The following is a 26,325-nucleotide window of genomic DNA, read 5'->3' as shown; positions in this document are numbered from 1 at the left end:
GATAGAATTGAGAGGCAGAGAGCAGCCTTGGAAGATACATCCATTCCGCCATTTCCATAGATGCCAGCATGTGAGAATGAGAAGAGCATGCCAGGAGGGACATTGGGCGCTCCACCATACAAAAGCATCCTGTACAGAAGCAAAGGATCGGTGAGGAAAACCATAAGTAAGAGAGAGATCATACCAGATTGCTGTGGAGGCGGAACAGTCAAAAAACATGTGATAATTTGTTTCTGCCGCAGCTGAGCAAAACTGACATACGCTAGGACCCTGCCATCCTTTTTTTTGGAGGACCTCCCAGGTGAGGTTCTTATTCGAAAAGAGAAGCCATGAGAAAAGAATGGATTTGAGAGGGCAGTGGGCTTTCCAGAGCTTGGCAGGGAAGGTAGGGGAGGGGAGCGGAGCGGGAGGAGAAAGAGCAGAGTAGAGGCTACTGACCAAGATGGGGCGGATAGCATTCCCAATAGACCAAGTCAATGCATCCTTCGTCCCGATTTGAGAGAAAGCACTGTGAGTGAAACGGTTGGTGAAAGAGAGCCAAAGGGGGCGAAGGCGGGGAGGTAAGGCCAGTTGGAGGTCAGTTTTCCAGATGGGCTCCTGAGAGGACCATGCAAGAATAAGCTTGTCCCAGGTTATAAGACCCCTTGCATGGAAAAAGGAAAGCAGAGACGGAGGGATCATGGATTCTAGGTTGTGGAGGGTGCGGTCAATACCAATGAAGACATTTGAACCAGAAAAGATAGTCCATTTTAGATGCATCAAAAAAAAAGGTTGTAATTTTCTGAAGCAGAGCCATATGGGGGAGCCCGATCGGATGCCAAGAGAGGACCTTCTGTACCAGAAAGCGATATTTTTACCTTTGAGGTATTTCTGGTTGATGAGGACACTCCATGGACTGGATCCAAAGATGGCTCTGTGCAGAGATTTACAAATGAGCGCATTTCCGAAATATTTCATATTAAGAAGGCCCCATCCGCCTGCCTTTTTTGGCCTAGAGATAGAGTCCATGGAAGCAAGGTGAAATTTTGATTGGAATGATCGGCCGCCCCACAAAAAGTTTGCAGCAATAGATTTCATTTTCTTAGTGACGGAGGCCGGGAGAAGAAAGAGATGTCCCCAATATACCGCGAGCTGGGAGAGTACAGCCTGCACCAAAATGAATCTGCCTGCAAGAGAAAGAAGACGCAATTCCCAACCTGCGATTTTGTTGTAGAAGCGATCTAACAGCCATTGCCAATCATGGCTGCGGTATCCTCTTGCTTTCAAACGAAACCCCAAATAAGTAAACCCATCCTTTATCAATGCGAGATTAATACCAAAACGATCAGCAATCCACTGAGCCAAAACAGGATTAGAAGCGTTATGATATAGCACTGATTTTCCCTTATTGATATTGAGACCCGTGGCAGAATGAAACTTTTGGAGGATCACAAAGAGAGAGACCCATGTAGACTTGCACAACATTGCAAAAATAAGAATATCATCCACGAAAAGATTGTGTGAAAGAGAGATGTTCCTACACATCTTTACCGGTCTGCATCTTCCATCACCAACAGCAAGATTAATGTGGGTGCTTAGTGTATTCATTACCAGAATAAAGAGGATAGGGGAGAGGGGGCAGCCCTGGCGGAGCCCCCTCTCGGCACGAAAGAAAGAAGACGGAATGCCATTGATGATAACAGAGAAGGATACACTTTCAACACACGCCATAATCCAGCTTATAGCCCGGGGCCTTAATCCAATTTTTGCAAGAAGGATTCTGAGGAAGCTCCAATCTACACAGTCGAAGGCCTTTTTTAGATCGATCTTGAGAGCAGCGGCATCAATGTTTTTAGAGGAGATAGAGAAGAGGCATTCCTGGGCCATGGCTACTGCATCCAGGATGAGCCTATCCTTTAGGAAAGCATGTTGATCTTTTGTAATAAAGGAGCGAAGGACTTTCTTCAATCTTTCAGCAATTATTTTAGAAATGATCTTGTAGAGAGAATTGCATAAAGCGATCGGCCTGTAATCCCCCAAGGATAAAGACTTATCTTTTTTGGGGATAAGCGCAATGAAGGTGGCCGATAAGGCACTGTTTATGTTCCCAGAGACACGGGAGGAATCCGCCATGTCCAGCAAACCATTTTTGAAGAGATCATAAAAATGAGAGAAGAATTCAACCGGCCATCCATCTGGCCCAGGACTTTTGTCCTTCTTGAAGCTCTTAATTGTATCTGAAAGCTCCCCCTCCGAAATGGGCCTGAAGAAATCATCATTAGCAGCGTCATCAAACATCACTGGAAGCCGATCCACAGCCCATAACATGTCATTGAGATCACTGTTTTGCCTTTTATATTGCTCCTTGAAAAACCTTGTAGCTTCGGCAGAAATTTCCTGTTGGGAGGAAAGGAGGGCTCCATCACCATTTTCGATTTGCCAGATAGAGTTCTTAGTTCTGCGAGCATTTGCATAATTGTGGAAGAAACGTGTGTTGCGGTCCCCCTCCCTGAGCCAAGTGGCGCGGCTTTTTAACCGCCATGTTGCTTCCTCTTTTTGCAGAAGATCATTTTTTTTCCTTTCCAAAGTTCTGAGAAGGGATTTTTTGTCCAGCGACAAGCCACAGTAGGGAATTGAGGAGGAGAGCCGACAAATTTCTTGATCAATATCGAAAAGATCCTGCTTATCCTTCCTCTTTTGATTAATCTGCCACGACTTTGCATGATCCTTTAGCCGATGAATTTTGTCTCTAAAAGTATATAGGAAGGCCCCCTCGGATTGGAGAATGTCTGTCCAGCTCGATCTTATGAAGTCGTTGAAAGCTTGATCTTGTAGGTGGATTCTATTGAACTTGAAAGAGTAGCCCATCGTACAAGCCGGAAGCGCCCATGACAGAAAGATAGGCATGTGGTCGGAGGAGAGGGCGACTCCGGTCTTTGCTGTCGGCATGCCCCATAATTCGATGATACTGGATTTTAAGAGAAATCGGTCGATTCTCTTTGCTATATAGGCAGAGCCCAATCTGCCATTGTTCCACGTTGGGGCCATTCTGTCTGGAATGATGTCGACCATATCCCTCCTTAGTAGTTCCCTTCTCATTTTGTGGGCCAGGCCGTCCACAGCATTGCCTTGACCCCAACATTCTTCTGGACTGAGAGTCATATTAAGATCACCTGCAATTAACAAGGATTTTATGTCTAGAATGTCAGAGTTAAACAAAGAATTCCAGAAGGGGAGTCTGTTCCTATAGGGAGCATAGATGTTCAAGAGATTTAGAATCTGAGATCTGCCTCTTATCGATGCAGAAATGAGAATTCCGGCACAACACTTGAAAGCCTTTGCTTTGACCTTTTGCGGATCCCACATGGCCACCAGACCTCCAGACAGGCCATCTGCATTAGTAGCGACAATGTGCCATGAAGGAAACATTCTTCTGAAATAAAGCAGAGAGACCGAGCTGGAGTGCATTGTCTCCTGGATGAATATGATGAGGGGGCGAGCTGAACCAAGAGAGTCCTTGAGTGCCAGGAATTTAGGGGCGGCACCCAGGCCCCTGATGTTGTATGAGGCCAGGAAGGTCATTTTGAAGATTGTCCAGCCAAGCTTGCTCTAAGGGGCTGAGGATCAGCTGATTCCAGAATAGGAACGTCGACCAGAGGAAGATTTAAGACACCCAGATCGGAGGCAATCGTCCTGCCACGGAAATGTCGGCTCCCGCCTCTTTGTTTTTTCCTTACAGTGATGTTTTTGGCAGAGTTGGGGCTGATGGATGGGAAGGACGGCCGGTGGATGGTCAGCGGCTCGAGAATCGGTGGGTGGCACTGAAGGAGGCGATCGATGTCACTGTCATAATTGTTGATCGGAGAGTCTGTAGGAGAGTTGCAGGGGGTCGGAGTCGGCTGTGGCTCTTTTTCTTTTTGCACAGAGGGCGATTGGATTGGAGAGGGCGTGGAAGATGAAATGAGGATGGGGTGCGAGCCCACAACAAAGTCCGCCCTGTCCATCACCGGAGGGGAGGGGACGGCAGGCTCCTCAAACTGTAGAGGGACAGGCGGGCTAGTGAATTCGGCAACATCCTTAAGCCCTGTTGAAAAGGGGGGGCTCTTGAAGTCCGCAAAATTTGGGGACTGCGGCCTGTTCTGAGAAGCCTCCTGCGTGCTTAGAAGTTCTGAAGATTTAAAAGAAAAATGAGTACCTGATAGACTGACATCCTCAGATTGAGATTCAGAGCCCGGGTGTCTCGGCTTTTGAGAAGGGAAAGTGAAAGGCTTGCGGCGGCGGAATTTGCAGTCTCTGTTGAGGTGTCCCGTTCTATGGCAAGAGGAGCACCGGAACGGGATCCCCCAAAAATCAAGCCGCTGATTTATCTTTGAACCGTCCCAAGAGATTTCAATCTGATCAGGGTAGGCTCCCTTGTAAGGCTTTTCAATAAGAATCCACGCGATTCTTTTGTCCCTCTCTCCCCTGACCCAGGGATCCACGTAAATAAACTTCCCGATTGCATTTCCAATTAAGGCCATGATCTCCGGCGTCCAGAGCTCCAGCGGGAGATTGGGGAGCTTTACCCAAATCATACTGTGGGAGGGAGTGTTTTTGAGAGGATCAAAACCGAGAAACCACCTTGACAGAGACAAGAAACTTCTACCTGAGACCCAGGGTCTGCTGAGAACCAGGTCAAGATCAGACTCCTTTTGGAAATGGAACGAGAACCAGTCCTTCATAAGGCGGGAGATGATAGGGGAATACCCAATAATTGGGGACCAAGATGTTGAGATCCACTTCCTCATAAGCTCCTCATTCATTTCCGGGAAGTACCATTTTCCCACCAAGGCATATTTCTGTAGACTGTGGATGCGCTCAGAGAGGGATGAACCAGAGACCGACACCGCCTTTGGGGGAGGAGCCGTTTTCACCGGGGCTTTATGCTGGTGACGAATGCGACCCTGACCATGGACATCCTTTGTATGAAGTGGGCCCTTCAAATGTTGTTGGGAGGCAAGATTCCCGAGGAGAGGAGGGTCCCGGAGCCCAGCTGGAAGCATATCTGACAGCGAGGCATGCCAACTGGGATTCCGGCTGGCAGAGGCGCGTGCTGATTCAGATTCAATGGCGGCAGCAAACAATGCTTTCGTGGCAGGGGAGTCACTGTCTTCTGCCATCCCAGACAGAGGAGAAATCCCGAAAAGGAGATCCCCCGTACCACACGAACCAAAAGAGGATCCCTAGAAGAGAAGCCCGCGGAGAATGTAACCTGGATAAAAAGACAATCTCCCACATCTCCCATTACCATTCAGACAATCTTCACACCTCTGGTATCTGTTGGAATCGACTTGCCAGGTTACCTCAAAACCCTCGCGCAGTAAAGTCTGATTATTAATGAAGAACGGAGAGGAGGTCTTATTAATTGGTAGCTGAAATGCGTCACAGAAGGGTGTTTGCTCTAAGTCTAAAAGTGGGTTCAAACTGTAGAACCAATCTTCGCCACATAAACTCAACTGATACACTGGTCCAGACAGAAAGATCTCAAGAATTTGATCATCGCAGTAATTCCACAACGTGATATTTGTGTATGTATCTAGGGTTTGAAAAGGAGAGGCGGGCGACCAGAATTGAGAGTAGTTACCTGAAAATTTACATTTTTCTCCCCACATATTGTCGTTAAGAATTCTCAATGTGCTAGAATTTGCCAAGAAAGAGGACTCCAATATGTGATAGTCATTTCCACCAATATTAATCAGAGGATGGCTCTCGTAATCACACGAGTGTAGCTGAAATTCAGGGTCACCGCAGCCGCTGCCATTTTTCCCAAATGGGTAGCTGAATTCAATGTCCTTACATGTAATTGTATCCACAAGACATTTCTGGTACTGGTTGGCCAGACATGATGTTGAGGAGCAGAGGAGGAGGAGTACAACAGATGAAACAAGCAGGAAAAAATGAAGAGTCAGAGGCATTGAGTCGGGAAGAATAACACCTATTCTCATTCTCAGCACTTCTCTTGGAGATACAAATTATTCAGCGACGCCTTCAATCTGATGGAGGAGGCCAACGAGAACAAAGGTAAGAGGAAGGGCTATGCAAATGCATTAAGAAGGCGAATAAAATACGGAGTTGGAGGGAGTGGGCGCTAGGGAAACGGCACGAAATTGCAGTACAAAGACTGTATAATTCAACACGGCAACTAGACTTGAAATTTTGAAAGTTCCTTTGTCATTTTCCTTGAAGAGACGAAATTTCCTTTTTGGCTCCACTGCTCTCTATTCATGGAAGTCTAGTAAAAAACCACACGGTTTTCCCACACTTCCATCCTTGGAGACTTGCATCCGTCCGTTCATTTACACGTTGAGTTTGCGAGACACTTCAATTATGATCCTTCAATATATACATGTGTGTGTCAGTCCGTACCATGGCACCGATGCTTGCTATCTTCTCACACTCCAGCGTTGCTGACTCTTACGCTAATAAAATACATAAATAGAGAGGAGACATCGGTTGGACAACTAGAACTAGGCCAACCAAGAAATCTCCATTGGGTGCAGGGAACCCATTGATTGTAATGTTCACTTGAAGTACTAGTTGTCTTATTGATAGTGAGTGACTTTTGGGAGGAACAAGGTTTGTCCACTAACTTGCAGTAACATTGTTGGAGAACTTCGTGAATCAACCTTTGCCGTAGTTGTAGGTGTGTTTCCTTAGTATGGGTTGTTATTGCAACATGTTCTAGACTTTTTGTTTGGTTTATGGTTTAGAATACTTGTTGTTGCATGATGTGACTTTAGATGTTGCAATTCTAGGTTAATGAATACCTTGTAGTTGTTTACAATGGTTTGGTCCTTTCATCTTTTAAGAATCTCTTTGTGAGGGACCCCTCTTACAAAGTTTTATGTGGTGGATGGTTTTGAATTGTTGTTCTTATATATATTTGTGATTCTACTTGTTATAATTCTAGGGTAACTAGTGATTATGGTTGAAAATGATTGATTATATTGGTCATAAGTACATTTGGATAAATTGACTCTTTCATCTAGAGTTGTGGTGTGTAGTTTAAAATGTTTTTGTGGCTCATGCTTTGAAAGTGTTTGTGGTGCATATTTTAATTCTAAATGTTGTAGTTTTCAGATTCTCCATCATTATGGTTGTTCATGCTAGTTTATTTCTTTTGATGTTTTCAATGGTTGTTGTAAGACCATTATGAAGAATATGGCGAAAGAGGCTTAAACTAGGTCAACCTTCCTCCATATAGGTTGTTGCAAGGAATATGTATAAGGTTCTTTTGTTTTGCATGTTGTGTTTTTTAGTGTTGAGATTTTAGATTCACCAATCCATTGTGGTTAGTAATGCTAGTTTGGACCTTCTAACCTTTATAAGGTCATTGCATTAAGTTATGTTTCTTATAGTATATTTTGAATCCTCATTATTTCTTTTTGATGGTTTGTGTTGTCATTGTTATCATTTGCTCATTAATGTATGATGAGCTTTCATATGTTAGGCTAGGTTGTTGAGTTATATTTCTCATTGTTCCTATGATTGTTGGATTGGAGTTCTACATTTTTAATATGTTTGAGTGCATGATTATTGATTCACTGATGTCATTTATAAACTAGTCATTTTCCTTTTCCGGTCATTACTTTCAATATTTTATAAAATAATGAATTGGTTGTTGTTGAGACAAAATGTTGCTTTGTTTTTATTCATCGAGGAGCAAGGCATTAGAAGTATGGTTATTTGGAATTATTGTTTGAAGTGGTCATAACTCAGTTGTTTTTCTATGTATGATCTTATAGAGATTAAAGGGAAATTTCTTTATTAATTTCTTCGAGAATTATCTCCAATTATTCCATCTAGTTGTGTTGTTTGCATTTATTTTGTTGGTTTGCATTAGAGTGTTCTTTGATAATTGTAATGGTGAGTTTTTAAAAAGTTTCTCTATTTAATATTATGTTTTTGCATGGATGCACATTATTCTTATCTTTGTGGACGTGCTTGTGCTTGCATTCAAAGTTGTGACAACAATTCCGAGTGTAGACTATCTTCATTTATGTTTGATTCATCCATGAATGATCACACTTTTCTTAATTTCATTCTATTATTTTTAAAATGAATGCATCAAAATTGTGTTCCATTTTTCTTTAAATTCATAAATAAGGGTTCTATTAGGATACTCTACTTGATAATGTATTGTTCCTTGCATGTTATCTACAACTATCCTTGTGTTGAAGAGAAGAGTCTTCTTCTATTAAAATAAGGATGCTAGAATGCTTGGATACTATGTTGGTAAAATTGTTGTTATGATACACCTTAGCTTCATGCATAGGAAATCAACTAGACTTGACTCAACATCACATTACCAATCCAACCTCAACAATATTTCATTCTAGGCTTTCCTCCTTGGTCACAATCAATATGCTTAATTCGTCCTCCCTTAACAATTCTCAAAATTTTCCTGGAGGCGGCTTATTCCACTTTAGCAATATCTTCTTCCTCTAGTGTATCTATTACCTGTGTAGAAGCCAATATTGGGTATTCTATGGGATCAAATACAAATAATGGATGCAAATATGATCCTCTTCCTTCTAATGTTGTTCTAGGGAGGCTTTTTCAGTGATATTGTGTTTCTCATTCTATTCATATTTTGGTCCAAGAGGCTCTAGCCATAATTGTTCCCATAATGAAAGATATTGTGGTTGAGGAAACCTTTTACAATACCAATGAATTTGTGTTCCATTTTAATAGTCTCTAAGTTTGTTTAGTTGATCTCCACAAATGGATGTCGAATTCCTAGAAACTTCAATTAAAAGAAGTTGATTTTATTTATCCGAGTGGAAAGGGGTTCTTTATACTTGAGTTTATTCTTTAAGAAGAAATGAATTTGATTCTAAACTATGGACTTGCGTTGCATGGAAATATAGGATTATGTCATGGGGGCTTCACTCAATGAACCTATGAAATGTGACGTGCGTTCGTGGCATACTAAACATTACCCCTAATTTGACTACATATTGGAAAATACCTCTAAAAATCACAATATTCAACCCCTTATCAATACACACCCAATACACAGTTCCCAATTTAAAAAACTCCTACTTTCACTAGATATTGTAAGTATCCATTTCTTCATTAACATTTTTTATACCCCTTTATATTTTTTCATTAACATTTTTTATACCCCTTTATATTTTTTCATTAACATATTATATGCTCAATATATTATGTCATTTTTCCTCAATATAGATCCCCCAATATGAATGCACATATTGCCCCCCTAGTTAAGCCCCCATGGATTATGTATGAAAATATGGACTACATCCTTCAGCCCAATAACAAATGTCATTTCCTCAAATCTTGGGTGGGATATAATTCCATATCTTCCTTTGAATTGTTTTGGTTCAAACTCTCTTCACCCCATTGGAAAAGCACTTGGAAGATACTATTATATAGGTTGTGAAAAAAATAATTAAAGAACCACTACATACACTTGAATATGTGTGGAAAAGGATTTTAGCAAAGAATTTAAGGTAGAAATGTTTTGACAAGTGAAACTACTCTTGGACAAAAGCTTGATTATGAACATGTTCCTTTCTAGTAGAGAGCTTGTTTCGAAATAACAAATTTAACAACAAACTACCCAAAAGTGTCAAAGCAAGTAAGGAAGCACCAAAAAAAACCAACTTGGTGGGTTGAAGCCAAGAAAAAACATCATTTAATTAGAATGGAAGATTTTCCTGAATTGGAACCTCCCATAGAAGGGTTAAAACTAGATGTAGAGGAAATTAGAGACACCCCATCTCAATAAGGAAAAATAACCTATTTTTCCGTTAGATTTGGATCAAGATGCAAAGTCCATATTTTTTGAAATGAAGGGTAATTATATGCAAAAGGATGATTACACTTGAGGTTAAAAAGACACAACAATTTAACTAATAGAAAATTTACAGTTTTCATAACACTTATCATTTCATTTAAATAATCTATTTTTTTTTTTCTCTGTAAATGCTATTCTATTAAAAAGTGAAAAGATATTTACAATGAGGTCAGAGCCTCAGAGGAGGCCCAGGCCGTCCTCAACCATAGACTCATGGACAGTGCAGTTTAGCTAGACAACCGGATTTGCAATGCAGACCTCAAAAATAAGATTTCGGTCCCTGACATACTGACATAAAATACCCGGACTGCAGTTAACATGCCCTTCAGTGATCTTAAAAACACAGTAGCATCTATCATGTCTGACTTTACAACAAAATAACAAAAATTGCAGTCTGAGTTGACTGAAATCACTATCTGAAGCATTAGACTAAAACAGACAAGAGATTTTAGCTGTAAAACCAAAGACATAGAATAAAAAAGCATATCTTGTGCACCCAGAGGAAAATCAGTCCGCCTGACTTGGCTCAGCTTGCATGTCCTCCTTCGCTGGGCTTGGAGAGGCCACCCAAGTAACAAAACCATCTTCGTCCAGAAGCGGGTCACCACCAGAGTCAGTTACTAAATGCATACGGCCAGAAGGGCGTCGTGAAGGCTCGCCGACATTTTCATTATCCTTGGCAGGGGCTGGATGCTGAGGCACTTCCTGAGCAGGGGCTCCCTCATTCCTGCGGTCGACATGATACACCAGCCCAGCGATATCCCCCAGTAAGATGCTATTCTCCTGAGAATTTGAGGAAGCCGGAGGGGACGAGCTTAGCTGGTCACTTTCCTCTTCAGAAATAAAGACTGTAAAATTCACAGTCACCGTTGGCTTATTGAGCCGGCTTTGGAAAAAAAATCTGGATGATTGGTAAGAATTGTTTGGGATGAATCTCTCTTGGTCTGGTGGCGGAGATAAGGGAGGAACCAAGGCCATTGGGGCAATTTGCTGGGGCTCAGAATGAGCGGGACTAACTCTGATACCAGACCGACCCCCCCGACGCGGAATGCCTCGACTGCGACGCATTGCAACAGAGCCAGACAACCTGAACAAACGACTAAGACCGAGGAAACCCGAAGTGGCTAGAATGTTGCTGGTGTCCAGACAGATTCAGAGCCAACCCACTAAAATGACATGAAAAACCAGATAAGGGACCTAAGCCGGCATAGTTTCATAAAGCGCAGAGGCATTTACTGCAGCAGAGGAATTTAGGCGTTCCATGATGCGGAGCCGAATCAAGGACAGAGGCGCCATGCGCGTATTGATAATCAGCTTACCTCGAGACTGAGCAGGCTTTAATTCGCCTGCCTTAAACCTTGAACCAGCTTTAATGTCGCGTACCCGGTTCATCTCTCACCTGCCATCCGTCAGGCCAAGTATCTGCGAGGTGGGCATGTTCATTGATTGCTTATGTTAACACCCGCATCCGGGTGCACATCCCTTATCTGAGATTTGTCCTAAGTGACAATTTCCTGAATTTTATCATTTTGGTCCCTGGAGGCTAAGCTGGCTATAGTGCCTTCATAGTGACCATCCTTAGCGTCCACTCCAAAGTTGGCGAGAAGATCAGTGAGCTTGTTTCCTTCCCTTCTGGTGTGTTGGAATGTGATTGCCTAGTGCTGAGAAAGCCAGTGTTTGATTAGCTCAAGCCGTTGGGCCATTCTCCAACTGTTGCTTACCTTGTGAATGGGTGAACCGTGTTGAAGCTTTGTGATCATTCTGATTATGATCTGCGAATCTCCTTCTATAATAAGAGGAAAGAAATCCCTTTCATGAGCTAATTTGAGACCCCACCATAATCCCTCCAATTCTGCTGAGTTGTTGGTGTCCCATCCTATCGTGCCCATGAAGATGCATTGAGGATCACCTTTATGATCTCTGAAAGCCCCTCCATATCCTGCTTTCCCTGGATTACCTTTAGAGGCTCCATCAAAGTTAAGCTTGAGCATATCTGAGGGCGGTGGAATCCAAGTGCTTGCTTCTTGACTGTGCATACTGGGATTCTTTTTATTGATATAATTTTGGTTTATCTGAAGCCCCCAATTGTCCCATATTGTTTTTTCCAGAGGTGTTGTGGGAAGATCTTCTGAGTGCCATTCTCTGATTGAAAGAGTCTCCATGATGTTATGATGGAATTTATTTCAGATTTTTTCTAGAGGCATAGTTTGATCTTTGAATATTCTTCTGTTACGCTCTTTCCATATATTCCACATCAGAAGGCCAGGTATAAGTTGCCACAAAGTATTGAGGAGATTGCTTTGAAATGACTTTTGACACCAGTTGCGTAAGGTGGCTTTGAGGTCTCCTTGGATTCTTCCCTCTTTTTGACAGCGGAAGGCCACTTTCTCCCATAGTTTCCTCCCCATTGGACAAGTTTGCATGAGATGAAGGGTTGTTCCCTCCTCTTGCCTGCACATGTGACAAATAGAAGGGCCTGAGAAGCTTCTCTTCCTGAGATTATCCCACGTTAGAATTCTATTGTGATAGAGTAGCCATAGAAAAGTAGAATCTTTCGGCCAGTTGGAAGTGTGCCAAATTTTTTCCCATAAGTTGTCTTTGTTTATCTGCTCTTGTATGATGATGTTGTATGCTTCCTTTGTAGTGAAAATTCCTTTCTCTTCATAACCCCATCTTAAAATGTCCATTTCTTCTGAAACCATGATTTGCCTCTTTTGTAGTTCTGTATTGAGAAGATGCTGAGTTTGTGCCGAGCTATTTGGAAGAAGTTGATTTGCATTTTTCCATTGCCTATATACTTGAGCTGTGGCTGTGTTCCAAAAATGTTTGACTTTGGTTAATTCATTTTACTCCCGCTCATCTATTGGAAGGTCTTGGAGAATATCACTTATTTTTGGGAGTTGCTGCAAGGAGTCCTTCCAAAAACGAGCTGTAGAGCCATTTTTGATTTCCCAAAAGCTATGATCTTGAATGAGATTTCTGTGTTGTATTGCTGAATTCCAAATAGTCGAACCCGTGCTTATCTCTGTCATGCGTATTCTTTCTTCCATGGGGCAGTTGCTTGCATACTTAGCTGTCCAGAGGGATGCCCAAGGAGTACTAGGATGTGCTAGCCATCTCCACCAGATTTTTGCTCCCATTGCCTTGTTGCTGTTCTCAGGATCTCTTAGACCAATACCTCCTGCTTTCTTAGGAAGACAAGCTTTATCCCATCTGATTAATGCCCATTTACGATTTTTGCCAGAGCCTCCCCACAGAAAGTTGCGCTGGAGATTCTTGATTTCCTTGAGAACCCATTTGGGGGCAGCCAGGATGGAGAAAAGATAGAGGGGCATGGAGTGAAGGACTGCCTTGATAAGAACTATTTTGCTTGCCATATTCAGAGCCCGATTAGTCCAGAGGAATAATCTAGACTCTAGCTTTTCCAGCAATTGCTTCCAGGAAGAATGTTTAAGGGCTGAGGCCATTAGAGGGGCACCAAGATACTTGGAGGGCAGGGAAGCACTGGTGAACCCCAGAATTCGAACTATAGCTCTCTGGGTGGGAACAGGAGTATTGAAGAAAAAAATTTGGGATTTGAGTCGATTGATGAGGGCTCCAGAAGCATCAGAGAAAGTAGATAGAATGCATTTGAGGAGCCTAGCTTCTTGCACTGAAGGATGGCCAAAAAGCATATTGTCGTCTACAAATTGCTGGTGGGAGTATGCAGGAGAGTTGTTAAAAGAAAGACCTCTTAGTCGTTTTTCAAGCCTAGCTGCAGTTATGCTTCTGCCCAAACCCTCAGCCATAATTACAAAGAGAAAAGGAGACAAAGGGTCTCCTTGCCTAATCCCTCTGGAGGGACGGAACGTAGCTGAAGGAATGCCATTAATTAAAACAGAGAAGAAGGCTGAAGATAAAAGATTGTAAATCCATCTAACCCAAGAGTGTGCGAAGCCAAAGGCAAGAAGAATTTTTTGAATATATACCCAACTGAGACTATCAAAAGCTTTTGATAGATCAAGCTTAAGCAACATACCTGGCTTCTTGGTTTGCTTTAAGGAGTGGATTATCTCATGAGTTAGGATTATCTCGTCCGTTATTTGTCGACCTTCTACATAGCCTGATTGCTCGGGCGAGATAATGAGAGGGAGAAGCGGCTTTAATCTCGTGGCTATTACTTTTGAAGTAATTTTGTAGATGATATTACACAGAGCAATAGGTCGGTATTTGTCGGGGGTATTGGAATCTTCCCCCTTTGGAATTAAGGCTATGAAGGTAGCATGTAAGCCTGGGTACATCCATCTGAGTGCTCTAGATTCCTCCACGACCTGCCAGACCTCATTTTTTAATCAAATCCTAGAATTTATGGAAAAAATTCGAAGTAAAGCCGTCTGGACCTGGCGCTTTCCCTTCCTTCATTTGTTGAACTGCCTCTTCAACTTCCTGTAAGCTAATGGGCTTTATGAGAAGACTATTATGTTCCTCTGTTATTATTTTGGGTATATTCTTTATAAGTTTGTTGATAGCTGGCATTCTGTTGATGTTGGGTTCCTGATGAGCTTTCTTGAAATAGTTAAGAAATTCCCCTTCAATACCATCATGGGTTTCAATTTTCTCCCCCTGTTCATTTTTAATGTGAGTGATACAATTTGTCATTCGGCGCTGCACAGTAGTTTTATGGAAGAATTTTGTATTTTTTTCACCGTTTTTTAGCCATCTTATTCTTGATTTCTGCCTCCATAATGTTTCCTCCTGTTTGTCCCTTTCCAGAATTTTTGATTCTACGGCTTGCTCCTGTTTGGTGAGTTCCTCCGTACGCCCCTCAGTGATAATGGATTGCTGGATTTTCTTCATCTCTGCATTGAGCATGGCCTGGGCTTTGAAGATATTTCCAAATGTATTGTGATTCCATTTTTTGATAGCCCCTTTTAGATGCTTGAGTTTTTGTTGGAATCTAGACATACTAGTCCCTTCAGAAGGAATAAAATTAATCCAGGCTGATTTGACTAGTTCTTCAAAATTCGGGTGAGAAAACCAAAATTCTTCAAACCGAAAGGGGCGTTTTAGATTGTTACTCGGCCTGTTCCATTGAAGCTCGATGGGCAGTGATCTGATCCAGAGAAAGGGAGAATAGAGGCTGTGAACTCCCCTCCTAAATGAGTTGCATTATCTGAGATGAGGAATCGGTCAAGACGTGAGGTGATTTGCTGTAGGCCATCCCTTCTGTTAGTCCAGGTGAAGAGACCGTTGCTTGTGGGAATATCTATCAACCAATTGTTATTAGTGAAGTTTTTTAGAAGATTTCCATCACTATTTGCCTTACTTCTACCTCCTTGCTTTTCCTCCATGCTGGCTATCATATTGAAATCGCCTCTAGATATCCATAGGGGGAACGACCTATCTTTATTGAGTTCTGACAATGAATTCAGGATTTGAGCTTTTTGGGCTGTATCCTGAGGAAAATAAACATTAGTTAACAGTCCATGAGTATTAGTACCTGAGAGGTGGAAGGTTGCCTGGATGAAACTTTTATTGGCTTGCATGTTGTTGAGTTGGATGGCCCGGGCATCCCAAAGGATTGCCAGACCTCCCGAAGCTCCCTGCGCATCAACAGCTGCCACTAGCCCTCCTGGCCAAGCTTTCACTGCTATTTTTTCCAAAATTTTTGAACTACATTTCGTCTCCTGCAAAAAGAGAATACTTGGTTTTTCTTGCATCAGCATGTTTTTTAATAATCTACCTTTCCTCGGGCCATTGAGCCCTCTGATATTCCATGATATTAACTTCATTGAGAGGGGTGGGGGTTTGTATTAAAATACTTGGTTAGTTTGGCATACCTCCCTGACTCCACTAGTATCTCCCCTATCTTGATAGTTCTTTCCAGTGTAGTTTTTCTTCCTCTCTTCTTATTGTCCTTGGTGATAAATTTGCCATCCCATGGACTTCCTGTTTGGACTCCTAGAGAGTACTTCTTCTGTGCTCTGTTTAGAACTTCTACTAGGTTATCCACTTGTCGTTCTGGTATTTTTTCGAAATTCCCGGTCTTGCATGCTAGTTCCAAACCCAGTATGTCCAACTCTCCTATTTCAAATGGTTTCGTATCTTCTTCCATGTTTTGTGGTGCTTGAGAGTTATCCGCTCGATCCTGAGAGGATTGTTTATTTGGCTGTGAGTATTCAACGTCCATTCCTTGAGATTGCCCTGACATGGGTTTGGCTGGAGAAATCAAGTTGACTTGCTCTTGGGTTATCTTTCCTGCCTGTCTTGATGCCTCTGCTGGTTGTTCTTGATAAGCCTCTTTGTTTTTCGCCCTTTCCTTCTCCGAATCTTGCTCATCATCCTTGTCCAGGGCTTCGAACCTATTGCTCGTTGTGGGCAATACTTTATTAACTGGATTTGTCTTGGGATTACCTGTTGCTTTCTTGTTTCCCCTCCTTCAATTTATTACTTTGGTGAATCCATCTGTTGTTTGATTGTCATGACCGTCTTGGGAAGAAGGTTTCTTATTTTGAGGACAGTCTCTGAAGAGATGCCCTATTTCATGGCATTTTCTGCATCTAAAAGGCACATGTTCATAGTCTATAACTTGAACCCATTCAGAGTCTTCATGGAAGAAACTTACCGTGTCTGGCAACGCTTGCTTGAGATCCATGTAAACACAGATCCGAGCATAGGATGTGTATCTGCATAGCTTTGTTTCTTCTGCAATCTTTACGAACTCTCCAATAGCATTCCCAATTTCTTGTAGAGACTTTTCTTCCCAATATTCCCACGACAGTGAATAAAGCCTTATCCACACTGGCGCATAGCTCAGATCCTCCTTGTCTGGGTTGAATCTTTCCACCCAGCCTTTGAGATATAATCCTGCAGAGTTAAAAAAGTAAGGACCCTGATCCAATATCCTATTGTGGTCTTCCAGGCAGTTAAATACTGCGGTGAAGAAGCCCTTGGCTCCTAAATGCAGAGAAATGTGCCCCTTAGGGTGCCATTTGGTGTTGATCCAGCTTCTCAGCGCTCTCTCCGTCGGCCATATGCCGATGAATTTACCGATCAGCGCGTGATCTCTCATGTATTGTATCCTAGCGTTGATGCGTTCACTCGGGAAGTCGACTCTTGGTCTATGAGCCGCTATCGGCTTGCAGGTTGAAGAACTAGCCTTGTTCCTTTCCCCTGTGTCAATGTCCTTTCCTTTTTGCTGTCTGTTGTCCAAGTCTTTGCCGCTCATTTCCTCTTCATTTTCTTTGTCAACCGTATGCCGAGATCGATTGTCCGTATTGGGGGGAGGCCCCTGGCCCTCCCCCTGGTGGGGTTGCATGTTGCCCTGTTCCTTATGGGCCCTTTTTCCTGATCACTGGGTCACCAGACTTTGCCTGCTGTACCGCGGATGACAGACCTGCCGATTGCAGGGGCTCGCAGAAGCCCTAGGGTTTGTTGCAACAGTCCCGTCGCCTCATCGCTCCAGAAATCGTCAAACATTCATTTAAATAGTCTATTATAAATAGACCATCATTTCATTTATTAGTTAGATTATGATATTTAAACATACTATTTAAACACTTAAAAATTGCAACATAACTATATCATAAAAAATTAAAATAGTTAAAATAGATCTTAACTATTTAAATTTATTGATTATAATCTTTATAAGAATTTATAATAAAAATTATCTATTTAAAAACAATAAGCCAATACAATAGATTAAGTTGGCAATATCAGAGTGTCTATTATTATCTTTCTCATTATGAATATATGTGGTAAACAATGTGACTAACTGTAGTTCCTCTTTAATGAATTATAAAGTATTAGTATTTTAATTTACGTATTGTTAATTTCAAAACATGAAGTTCATGCCAAACATATACATAATGATGATAATATGAAAATGTGTCATTGACACCCACAACTGGAACCAACCTAGATCCATAATCTATCATGTGTTAAGAGGGATCAAATCCTTAAAGGTGCAAGCATTTCCTAAGTTCTACACTCCAAAAAGAAGATTTAGACCTCAAAGGATTTAATTCCTCTAGTAAATCCAAAATTAAATAAATCTAAGCTGAAACTACTTTAATAAAATAATTTTCTTCCAATTTCACATATTATAAATAATTTAAAATAATAATTATTCATTATTATTTAGTAAATATTTTTATTTCCATTTAAATTTAATTAATAAAAAATTACCTTAAGAATTAATTACATTATATCATTTAACTTTTAAAAAGTATAAATCATTATTTCCTAAATATCCTGAAATGAAAAGTGCGAACACTACAACATTAGATAAAGGAGTCGATGTTCGACAAGTAATTGGTCACTAAATCTCAAATTTTCAATAAATGAGTAAAAGTTGTCCAAGAAATTGACCACTAAATCACAATTACATACATACCAAGAGCTTTTAAAGACTTGTATTAGATAAGCCTTTAGAATGTAGACATCTAAACTTTTGTTTCAACCGACGAAGACTTTTCAGGTGCAGGTGCAGAGGAGGAATTGAAGAACGAGGAAGGATTGGTCACGTCGTTTCCATTTCCTTGTGACATTTGAGGAGGAAGTGGGTTTCTCCTCTTGCGGGCATGATATGTCAAGAACAGTACTAGCGCTAATGCTATTGCTGTCACCACAACTCCTACAACGATGCAACCTGCAGCAGAAGGAAGATATTGATATCAATGCGATCTTCATCCAAACCTTAAAGAAAATATTAATGCCAAAGAAATCTGCAAATTCACCTTCATATTTAATTGGTGATGGTGATCGGGAAGAAATGATGTTTACCTATTGCAATCGCTGACAAGTTTTGACCTCCTATATCTACAGAATCTGCAATATTTCACAGTTTTTGATGGGAAGCACATAGTATACTTAATAAACGAGTAATAAACAAGTAGATATATGATCTTGAATTTAACTAGATTTCAGAATATATAACAAAAGTGATATTAATTATTTGACCTATTTTTCTCTCTTATCAACCTATTCCAAAATATTTCTGAAATCTATTATTTATTCATATAACTAAAACATCAATTCAATCAGCCAATTTGTCATAAGATTTTGTAGAAGACAATCGTAAACCCTACCAGTATCGGGGCGTTCGTCTCGATGCGGGTTCCCGTCGGGATAATAGCAAAGAAATGTCGTCGGTTTTGAAATGTTATAGCCACAACTCCCATTACTATTCAAACAATCTTCACAGCTCTGATATCTGTTGGGATCGACGTGCCAGGTTACCTCAAAACCCTCGCGCAGTGAAGGCAGATTATCAATGAAGAACGGAGAGGAGCCCTTCTTAATTGGTAGCTTAAATGCGTTACAGAAGGGTGTCTGCTGTAAGTCTAAAAGTGGGTTCAAACTGTAGGACCAAAATTCGCCACATAAACTCAACGGAAACACTGGTCCAGATCATTGCAGTACTTCCACAGCGTGATATTTGTGTATGTGTCTAGGGTTTGAAAAGGAGAGGCGGGCCACCAGAATTGAGAGTAGTTACCTGAAAAATTGCATTTTTCTCCCCACAGATTGTCGTTAAGAATTCTCAATGTGCTAGAATTTGCCAACAAAGAGGACTCCAATATGTGATAGTCAGATCCACCGATATTAATCAGAGGATGGCTCTTGTAATCACATGAGTGTAGCTGAAATTCAGGATCACCGCAGCCGCTGCCTTTTATCCCAAAAGGATATGTGAATTCAAAGTCCTCACATGTAATTGTATCCGAAACACATTTCTCGTACTGGTTGCCCAGACATGATGTTGAAGAGCAGAGGAGGAGGAGAAGAACAGATGCAACAAGAAGGGAAAAATGAAGAGTCAGAGCCATTGAATTGGGAAGAATAACACCTATTCTCATTCTCAGCGCTTCTCTTGGAGATCAAAATTATTCAGCGATGCCTTCAATGTGACGGAGGTGAGAAGAAGGGCTCTGCAAATACATTAAGAAGACACAGAAAATATGGAGTTGGAGGGAGCTGGAGAGAGCGGGCGTCAGGGAAACGGCATGAAATTGCAGCGGAATGACTTCATAATCAACACGGCATTTAGACTTGAATTCTGACACGGCATTTGCTTCCTCTGCTGATCTGTATTCATGGAAGTCTAGTCAAAATCCACACGCTTTTCCCACGCTTCCAACCATGGAGGCCTGCAGCATCTGTCCATTCATGTAGACTTTGAGATTGCGAGTGAACAAACCGGCCTGTTTACTAATTATCGTCCTCGAAATCGAAACTACTAATTCTTTTTAAGACAAAAAAAAAACTGGACTTTCATTCCTTAAAACAGAGAAAGTTTACTTTTTCTTGTTTCTAGTTCAGATTAGACTACAGAGAGAAAGTACTATGCTGACACCATTTCTGTATTACAAAAAGATAATCGATTCAGTGAACTAACCCTAAAAGATAATCGATTCAGTGAACTAACCCTCTACAGGAGAAGAGGAAGAAAGCAAGAAAACAGGGAACTTCTGCCAGGGTCATTAACCACAAAAAAATACGCCAAAAGAAAAGCCAAAAACTAGCATCTAGAATAAGATTTATATCTCAAACGATCCCATGCCACAACTCTTACCATTAGAGATTTTTTCAAAGAATAGGTAGCCCGGACAGAGGGAGTGTCTAAGTTTGGAGAGAGCATCAACCTCTACCTCTAAGTTTGGAGAGAGCATCAGCCTCTATGTTTTGCTCCTGATAGACATGCTGGAAGTAAACCTTTCGCAGAAGTAAGGATAATATTCTGGAACAAATGTATCCAATAGCAGAGAACAAGAATCTCAAGAGAACATCGACCTTGTACCCAATTGATCATAGTGAGGGAGTCCTCTATGATCAGAATGTTATTAATGCCAAGCCAAGAAGAGCACTGGAGAGCACCCCACATCACTATCAACTCGGCTCTGCAATTATCTCCCCTACCACCATACCAAAAAAAATGATAATGAATTGATGGATCCATGTGAAGAGAGACTCTGCATCCACAGTCCCTTCTTGTGGAGGCACCATGGAAGAAGAAGATAGGAAAAATTCCATCCAAATCGACATAAGAGATTGATTGATGGGAGACCTTTGGAACCTGGGGTCCAATTTCCTGGAAAATTGCCACAATACCTAGGGCAACAACCTTTATCTCAAGGATTTTATCTTCAAAGATTAGAGCATTTATGGCTCTCCATATCCCCCATAGGACGTAGAGAGGAACAATCCTATGGCTTTCGCTCAGAGATTCCAAAGGCTAATGCATTCATCAATGGAAGTAGCATCTTTGATATGAGGGACACTCAATATAGTGGCCACCTCCTGCCATATCACAACAACGAAGGAAAAGATGTATGTTGTTCTCTAAATCCTTTCTACATAGAGAGCACTAACCAAGACCCAAGAATCCTCTCCTAAGTAAATTGTCCCATGGTAGTATACAGTTGTAAATGGCCAACCATGAGAAACACTTGATCTTCAAGGGAGCTTAGTACAATCCAAGAAGGGCACTGATTGAGATATCGATGTGATGTGGTCATATACTTCCTTAATAGGAATCCTGTCATTCCTTATGTGGCTGCCCCACACAAGCACATCTTGTCTCTGAGAGATGTTTATGCCTGCCATACATAGAATACTGCAATACCTTTCCCACTCCGCTATCATTTCCTTCGGAAAACCAATTTGCCAAGCATGTGGCTAGGTGTGAGCAATGCATATCGGCCTAGACCACTCCCACAAGCTAACGAGAGTGTCCAACCCCTGTGAGATAAGATCATTATTGATAGAAATTAGGAGAAGATGACTGCCATTGATACCTTTAATGGCGTCCATGCCACACATTAATTTTTCACCCATCGCCTACCATCCAATCAAGATTATTACATAGCCATGGAATGGTTAATCTGAGACTACTCCAGATTTTTGAAGATCTACTAGCTGATGGAACCCCTGCTGCGATCCATTCCTCCATGCTTCCTTGTTGTATATATTTATCAAACATAATCTTTTGCCAAAGACCCTTCACAAAGAAAAGCCTCCATAGGTCTGCCACCAGTAGAGCCAAATTAAATCTTTGGGTATCAATAATGCCCCATCCCCCTTTCTCCATAGACTTGGCTATAGACTTCAGCTAGTTAGATGTATCTTCTTATCTGCACCAACGCTAGACCATAGAAATTTGGCTATGATGGAATCTATTTTGTTTATGGTTGATTGTGGAATGTTGAATATATGCATCCAATAGGCCGACATATTACGCAGGACAACCTTAATCATTATGACTTTGCCTCCCATCTAATGCCACCTTTGATCTTGACTAGATAATTTCTTATTAAACATAGAGATAAGCCATTCCCAGTCAATTATAGAGTACTCGCTTGTCTTTAAGTCACATCCCAGATATTTAAATCCCCCTGACATGAATTGGATTTTGACCCCAAACAAGACAACTATTTCAAGTGATACAAGAGCATCCATGTGATCAATGATCAACTTTGTTTTTTCTTTTTTGATATTAGTCTAGATGCCTTTCTGAAATCAACAAAAGGTCTCTGAAAGGATTCCCACATAAAGAGTTTGGCCTCTCTAGCACACAAGACGTTGTCCACAAACATTAGGTGGGAAATGTTACATCCTCTAGGGAGCCTACATCCCAAAATAGACCCTACTACTGACTTGGCCTTGATTCCTCTACTAAAGGCTTCCATAATCAGGATAAAAAGGAGAGGAGATAATGCACAACCTTGTCTAAGGCCCCTATGCGTTTTGAAGATTTGATTTGGCTCACCATTGATGAGAATAGCCATGGACGCTAACGTTATGCAAGCCATTACACATTGAAAATGTCTATGTTGAAAGCCAGTTTTATACAAGATCATTGAGAGAAACTCCTAGTCCACATAGTCATATGCCCTGTGTAGGTCAATCCTCATGAGACAAGATTTTAACTTCTTCGTTTTGACTGAATGGATGCACTCTTGTGCAATGGTGACTGAATCTTGGATCCTCCTTTTTATCAAGAAACCAAATCGTTCCAAAGAAATTTGGGGCGATATGATATTTTTTATTCTATCAGCAACGCTTTTAGATATCATTTTATATATAGAATTACATAAAGAAATAGGTCTAAAATCAGACAAAGTGAGAGAGTATTTTTCCTTAGGAATAAGTGTAAGGAAAGTAGAGGCAATAAAACCTGCGATGTGCCAAAAAACTCTGACCGCCTCCGCCATGCTGACCAGTTCTGATCTCATGAGCTCAAAGAAAAATAGGAAAAATTCAATGGGACAACCATCAAGCTCGAGACTTTTGTCCTTGGCCATCTCCTTGATAGTCAGCGGTAGCTATTCCTCCGTGATTGGACTATCCATCAGTGTAGTATCCTCTTCATTGGTCCCTCACTGGAAACATATTTTCAAAGCTCATTTTCTCTATCAAATGGTCACCCTCTCTTTCGTTGAATAGGTTACTGAAAAACCTGAAATCCTCCCTTTTTATCTCCCTGGTAGAGGTATAAATGTTTCCCTCATCATCTTTAAGGGTCCAAATGGAATTTATTTGATTTCTTTTGTTGATGCTCGATGAAATTTTTTTGTGTTCCAATCACTGCCCTTGATCCATTTAATTCAACTTTTTTGTCTCCATTCCTCTTCTTCTAATTGGAGAATTTTGTCCTTCTTCGTCACTAGGTTCAAGATTTATTGTTGTTGTTGGTAAGAGAATAAACCAGGGGTAATCAGATCCGATAGTCGAGCGATTTATTCATCTATAGATTGCAATTCATGTCTGAGAGATTCTTTTTGGTTGTAGATCCAGATTCTGGCATATTTTTTTAGTCAAAGGAGTTTTTCCTTAATCCTCGATATAGTGCAATCTAAGATAGGATCGACTGGGAAAGACGAAGACTGGTGGACCAATTTCTAAAAATCCAGTTCATCTAACCAAATCAGATTAAATTTAAAGGGCCTCTTGGGATCATTCATATCTTCGATCCATTCCAGTATAATAGTATCGTGATCAAATATATTCGGGAAGAATGTCTGGGATTGTATCTTGTTTAATTTCTGGCACAAGATTGAATCGACCAGAAATCTATCAATTCTTTTAGCAATACCCTCTACCCCCAAGCATCCATTCCACCAAGTTGGAAACAAAGGTACCAAAGCTACATCTCTAAGGGAATTTCACTCTAACGGTTCTTTGAAATACTTCGCCAACGGATCCAACTTGACCCTGTGTCTCCAACATTCATTTTCATCAATGGAGGAATTCATATCTCTAGCTATGATCAACGATCGAATGTTTAGTATTCTAGATGTCTCAAGTAAATCCTAGAAGGTTTTACAATTAGTGTATGGTGCATATAAGTTCATTACTTGAAATCTATAAGGACTACCCCTACATCGTCCAATCAGAGTAAAACTTACACAACAATTGTACGCTTGAAATTTGAAGATTATTGGATCCCATATAACTTTGAGTCACCCAAAATTTCCTTGTGAGTTTGTTACACAACCCCTCCATTGTGGGCATATCTTAAAAAGAATCACAATGGATTTTTCCTTTGATATCATGGCTTCTTGTAGTAGGACAATGGATGGACCTTTAGATTCAATATTGTATTTTAAGGATCTTTTTGTGTGGGCTGATCCCATTGATGAGCCCCAAAAATGGATAATTATATGGGCTCATTCAATCTCCTAATTTGACTTAATCCACCATTCTCATTAGTTTATTGCATGTTTTTTATTATATTTATGCTAATAGAGTGAATTGGGTTAGTCATTATGCCAACAAGTCTAATGTGTGCTTTGTGTAGCCTTTTTGGTCAATTTGGAGACAAAATTGAAGGTTTTAATGAGCACTTGGCAGCCAAATTCGTGGGAGAACAAGGGAGAAGATTTGTAGGAAGGTGTCCCCTTCATTTATGGGCCCTTACCTCGAATTCTCCACCATCAGCTCGGAGTTCAAGGGCCACCAAATCAATTATCACAAGGGCAGTCAAGCAAGTCAAGTAGGACCATTGTTAACTACAAGTTTTGGGCAGCCGAGTCCCTAAAGTTTAGGAGGATTGTTGGGGTCCTCAATTTGTATAAATAAGAAGGCTTAGGGCCTCATTTTGGTTAGCCAATAGTTAGTCACTTTGTAGGCAGAATTTAGCTATCTTGTAGTTCGATTTTAGTCAATAGATTAGCTTGCATTTCAGCACATTTTCAAGCTTTCCCTTGTGGACAGTTTTGATGTAAATCTTCTCTTCTTGCTCAATAAAGATGAATCCAGCTTTGCACTAGCTCTAAATCTCTCTTAGGACGCTGTAGCTCTTCGGGTTGGGCCCATCTCAAGTGCCCAGTACCTCCTTTGTTTATCTTTATGTGTTTTTGCTGCATTCTTAGACTAAAATCTGCTATTTAGATTTAAATCTTGCTTTGTGATTTGGATTGCTTTTGATGATTAAAAAGGATTTTTATGTTCAGATTGAGTTGATAGGTTATTAACAGGAAAAAGGCTCCAAAAAAGGGTCAACAAACACTTTTGGTTCCACCTCTTCCTTATGGGATCAGGGGCTGGAATTGAAGTAACCGTGCTGTCCCAAACAAAAACACTAGTTTGCTTTACCATGCAATCCTTAGTGTACTGTTTTTCATTTGTAGAATTTGGTTATGTGTTCAGATCTCTGAAATGTTTCATTGCATAGTTGATATACATGGTTCTCTTTCAAATAAAGCTGTTGTTCATTCACTTTATTGTTAGTTAGATTAGATTAGCTAGGACTTTGATTACTTGCAAGACTTTGTTGATTCAGTTGAATGTATACGGTGCAGAGCATCTCTACCACTCTTTCATCCACCTAAGCTTCATCAGAGCCATCTGCTCCATCTCCTAGCTAGGTTCCTCATCTCACATCTGTCCTCTTGCCCACGTAACCCTACCTTTTTGTGCAATCATTGTTTCAGCCTTCTTTGAGCCAATTTAGCCATCTACACCTTCTCACCACTCCATCCACCAGTCCCTGGGCCACTTCAGACCCCTATCCTACCTCCATATCCATTCATGCATCTTCCCTCACTCACCCATCCTCCAAAATCCAATTTTTAAACATCCTGTAGAAATTTTTGAACATCCTGTAGAAATTCCTGAACATCCTGTAGAACCCCTGCAGACTTCCTATAGAAGCTCACAAATGAGGTTTCTTGATAGCCAAACTTTGTGAAACTCTCTAGAAGGGTGTTAGGGGCTCCTTATACCCTCTCTGAACCTTCCTGACCTCTTCCAAGCATTTCTCCTCCTTGATCCACCCCTGCACAGTCAAAGAACAGTGAAAGCATATGCATGATGAAACTTATGACTTAATCAAAAATACAAAAAGATGTTTTCTTCAGATAGAGGTAGTCTAGGCACATGTATTTTACCTTCATAGAAGTAATGGCATCTCTTTCAGTAGTTTGCATTCTCTCCTTTGCATCAGTAGGACTAGCTGGTAGAATTAGGGTTTGCTAGGGTTTGCATTTTCCTTCAGTTTTTCA

At 41.0% G+C, this 26,325-nt stretch overlaps 1 protein-coding gene and 1 long non-coding RNA gene across 2 annotated transcripts; both read right to left on the bottom strand.

Annotated features, from left to right (window-relative positions):
* Positions 1 to 14,886: 14,886 nt before the first annotated feature.
* On the bottom strand, positions 14,887 to 17,138 carry LOC149174730 (uncharacterized). Its single transcript, XM_089420946.1, has 6 exons — positions 16,871 to 17,138; positions 16,446 to 16,687; positions 16,272 to 16,357; positions 15,661 to 16,182; positions 15,498 to 15,507; positions 14,887 to 15,276 (listed from the first exon to the last, which is right to left on the bottom strand). Exons 1-6 carry the CDS (start codon positions 17,136 to 17,138, stop codon positions 14,887 to 14,889), a joined length of 1,518 nt encoding a protein of 505 aa, XP_089277072.1.
* Positions 17,139 to 18,141: 1,003 nt separating this feature from the next.
* Positions 18,142 to 19,813, bottom strand: LOC149174729 (uncharacterized). The gene is made up of 3 exons (XR_016258509.1): positions 18,910 to 19,813; positions 18,605 to 18,649; positions 18,142 to 18,470 (listed from the first exon to the last, which is right to left on the bottom strand). It is a non-coding gene; the product is annotated as an uncharacterized LOC149174729 (long non-coding RNA).
* Between the last annotated feature and the right edge of the window lie 6,512 nt (positions 19,814 to 26,325).

This window comes from Pinus tabuliformis, chromosome 4_1, assembly GCF_031772625.1.
Source record: "Pinus tabuliformis cultivar Carrire ecotype Pingquan chromosome 4_1, CPIR1, whole genome shotgun sequence".
Taxonomy (NCBI): Eukaryota; Viridiplantae; Streptophyta; class Pinopsida; order Pinales; family Pinaceae; genus Pinus; species Pinus tabuliformis.
The sequence above is the reverse complement of the archived record's forward strand: the minus strand, read 5'-3'. Positions and strand labels throughout refer to the sequence as shown.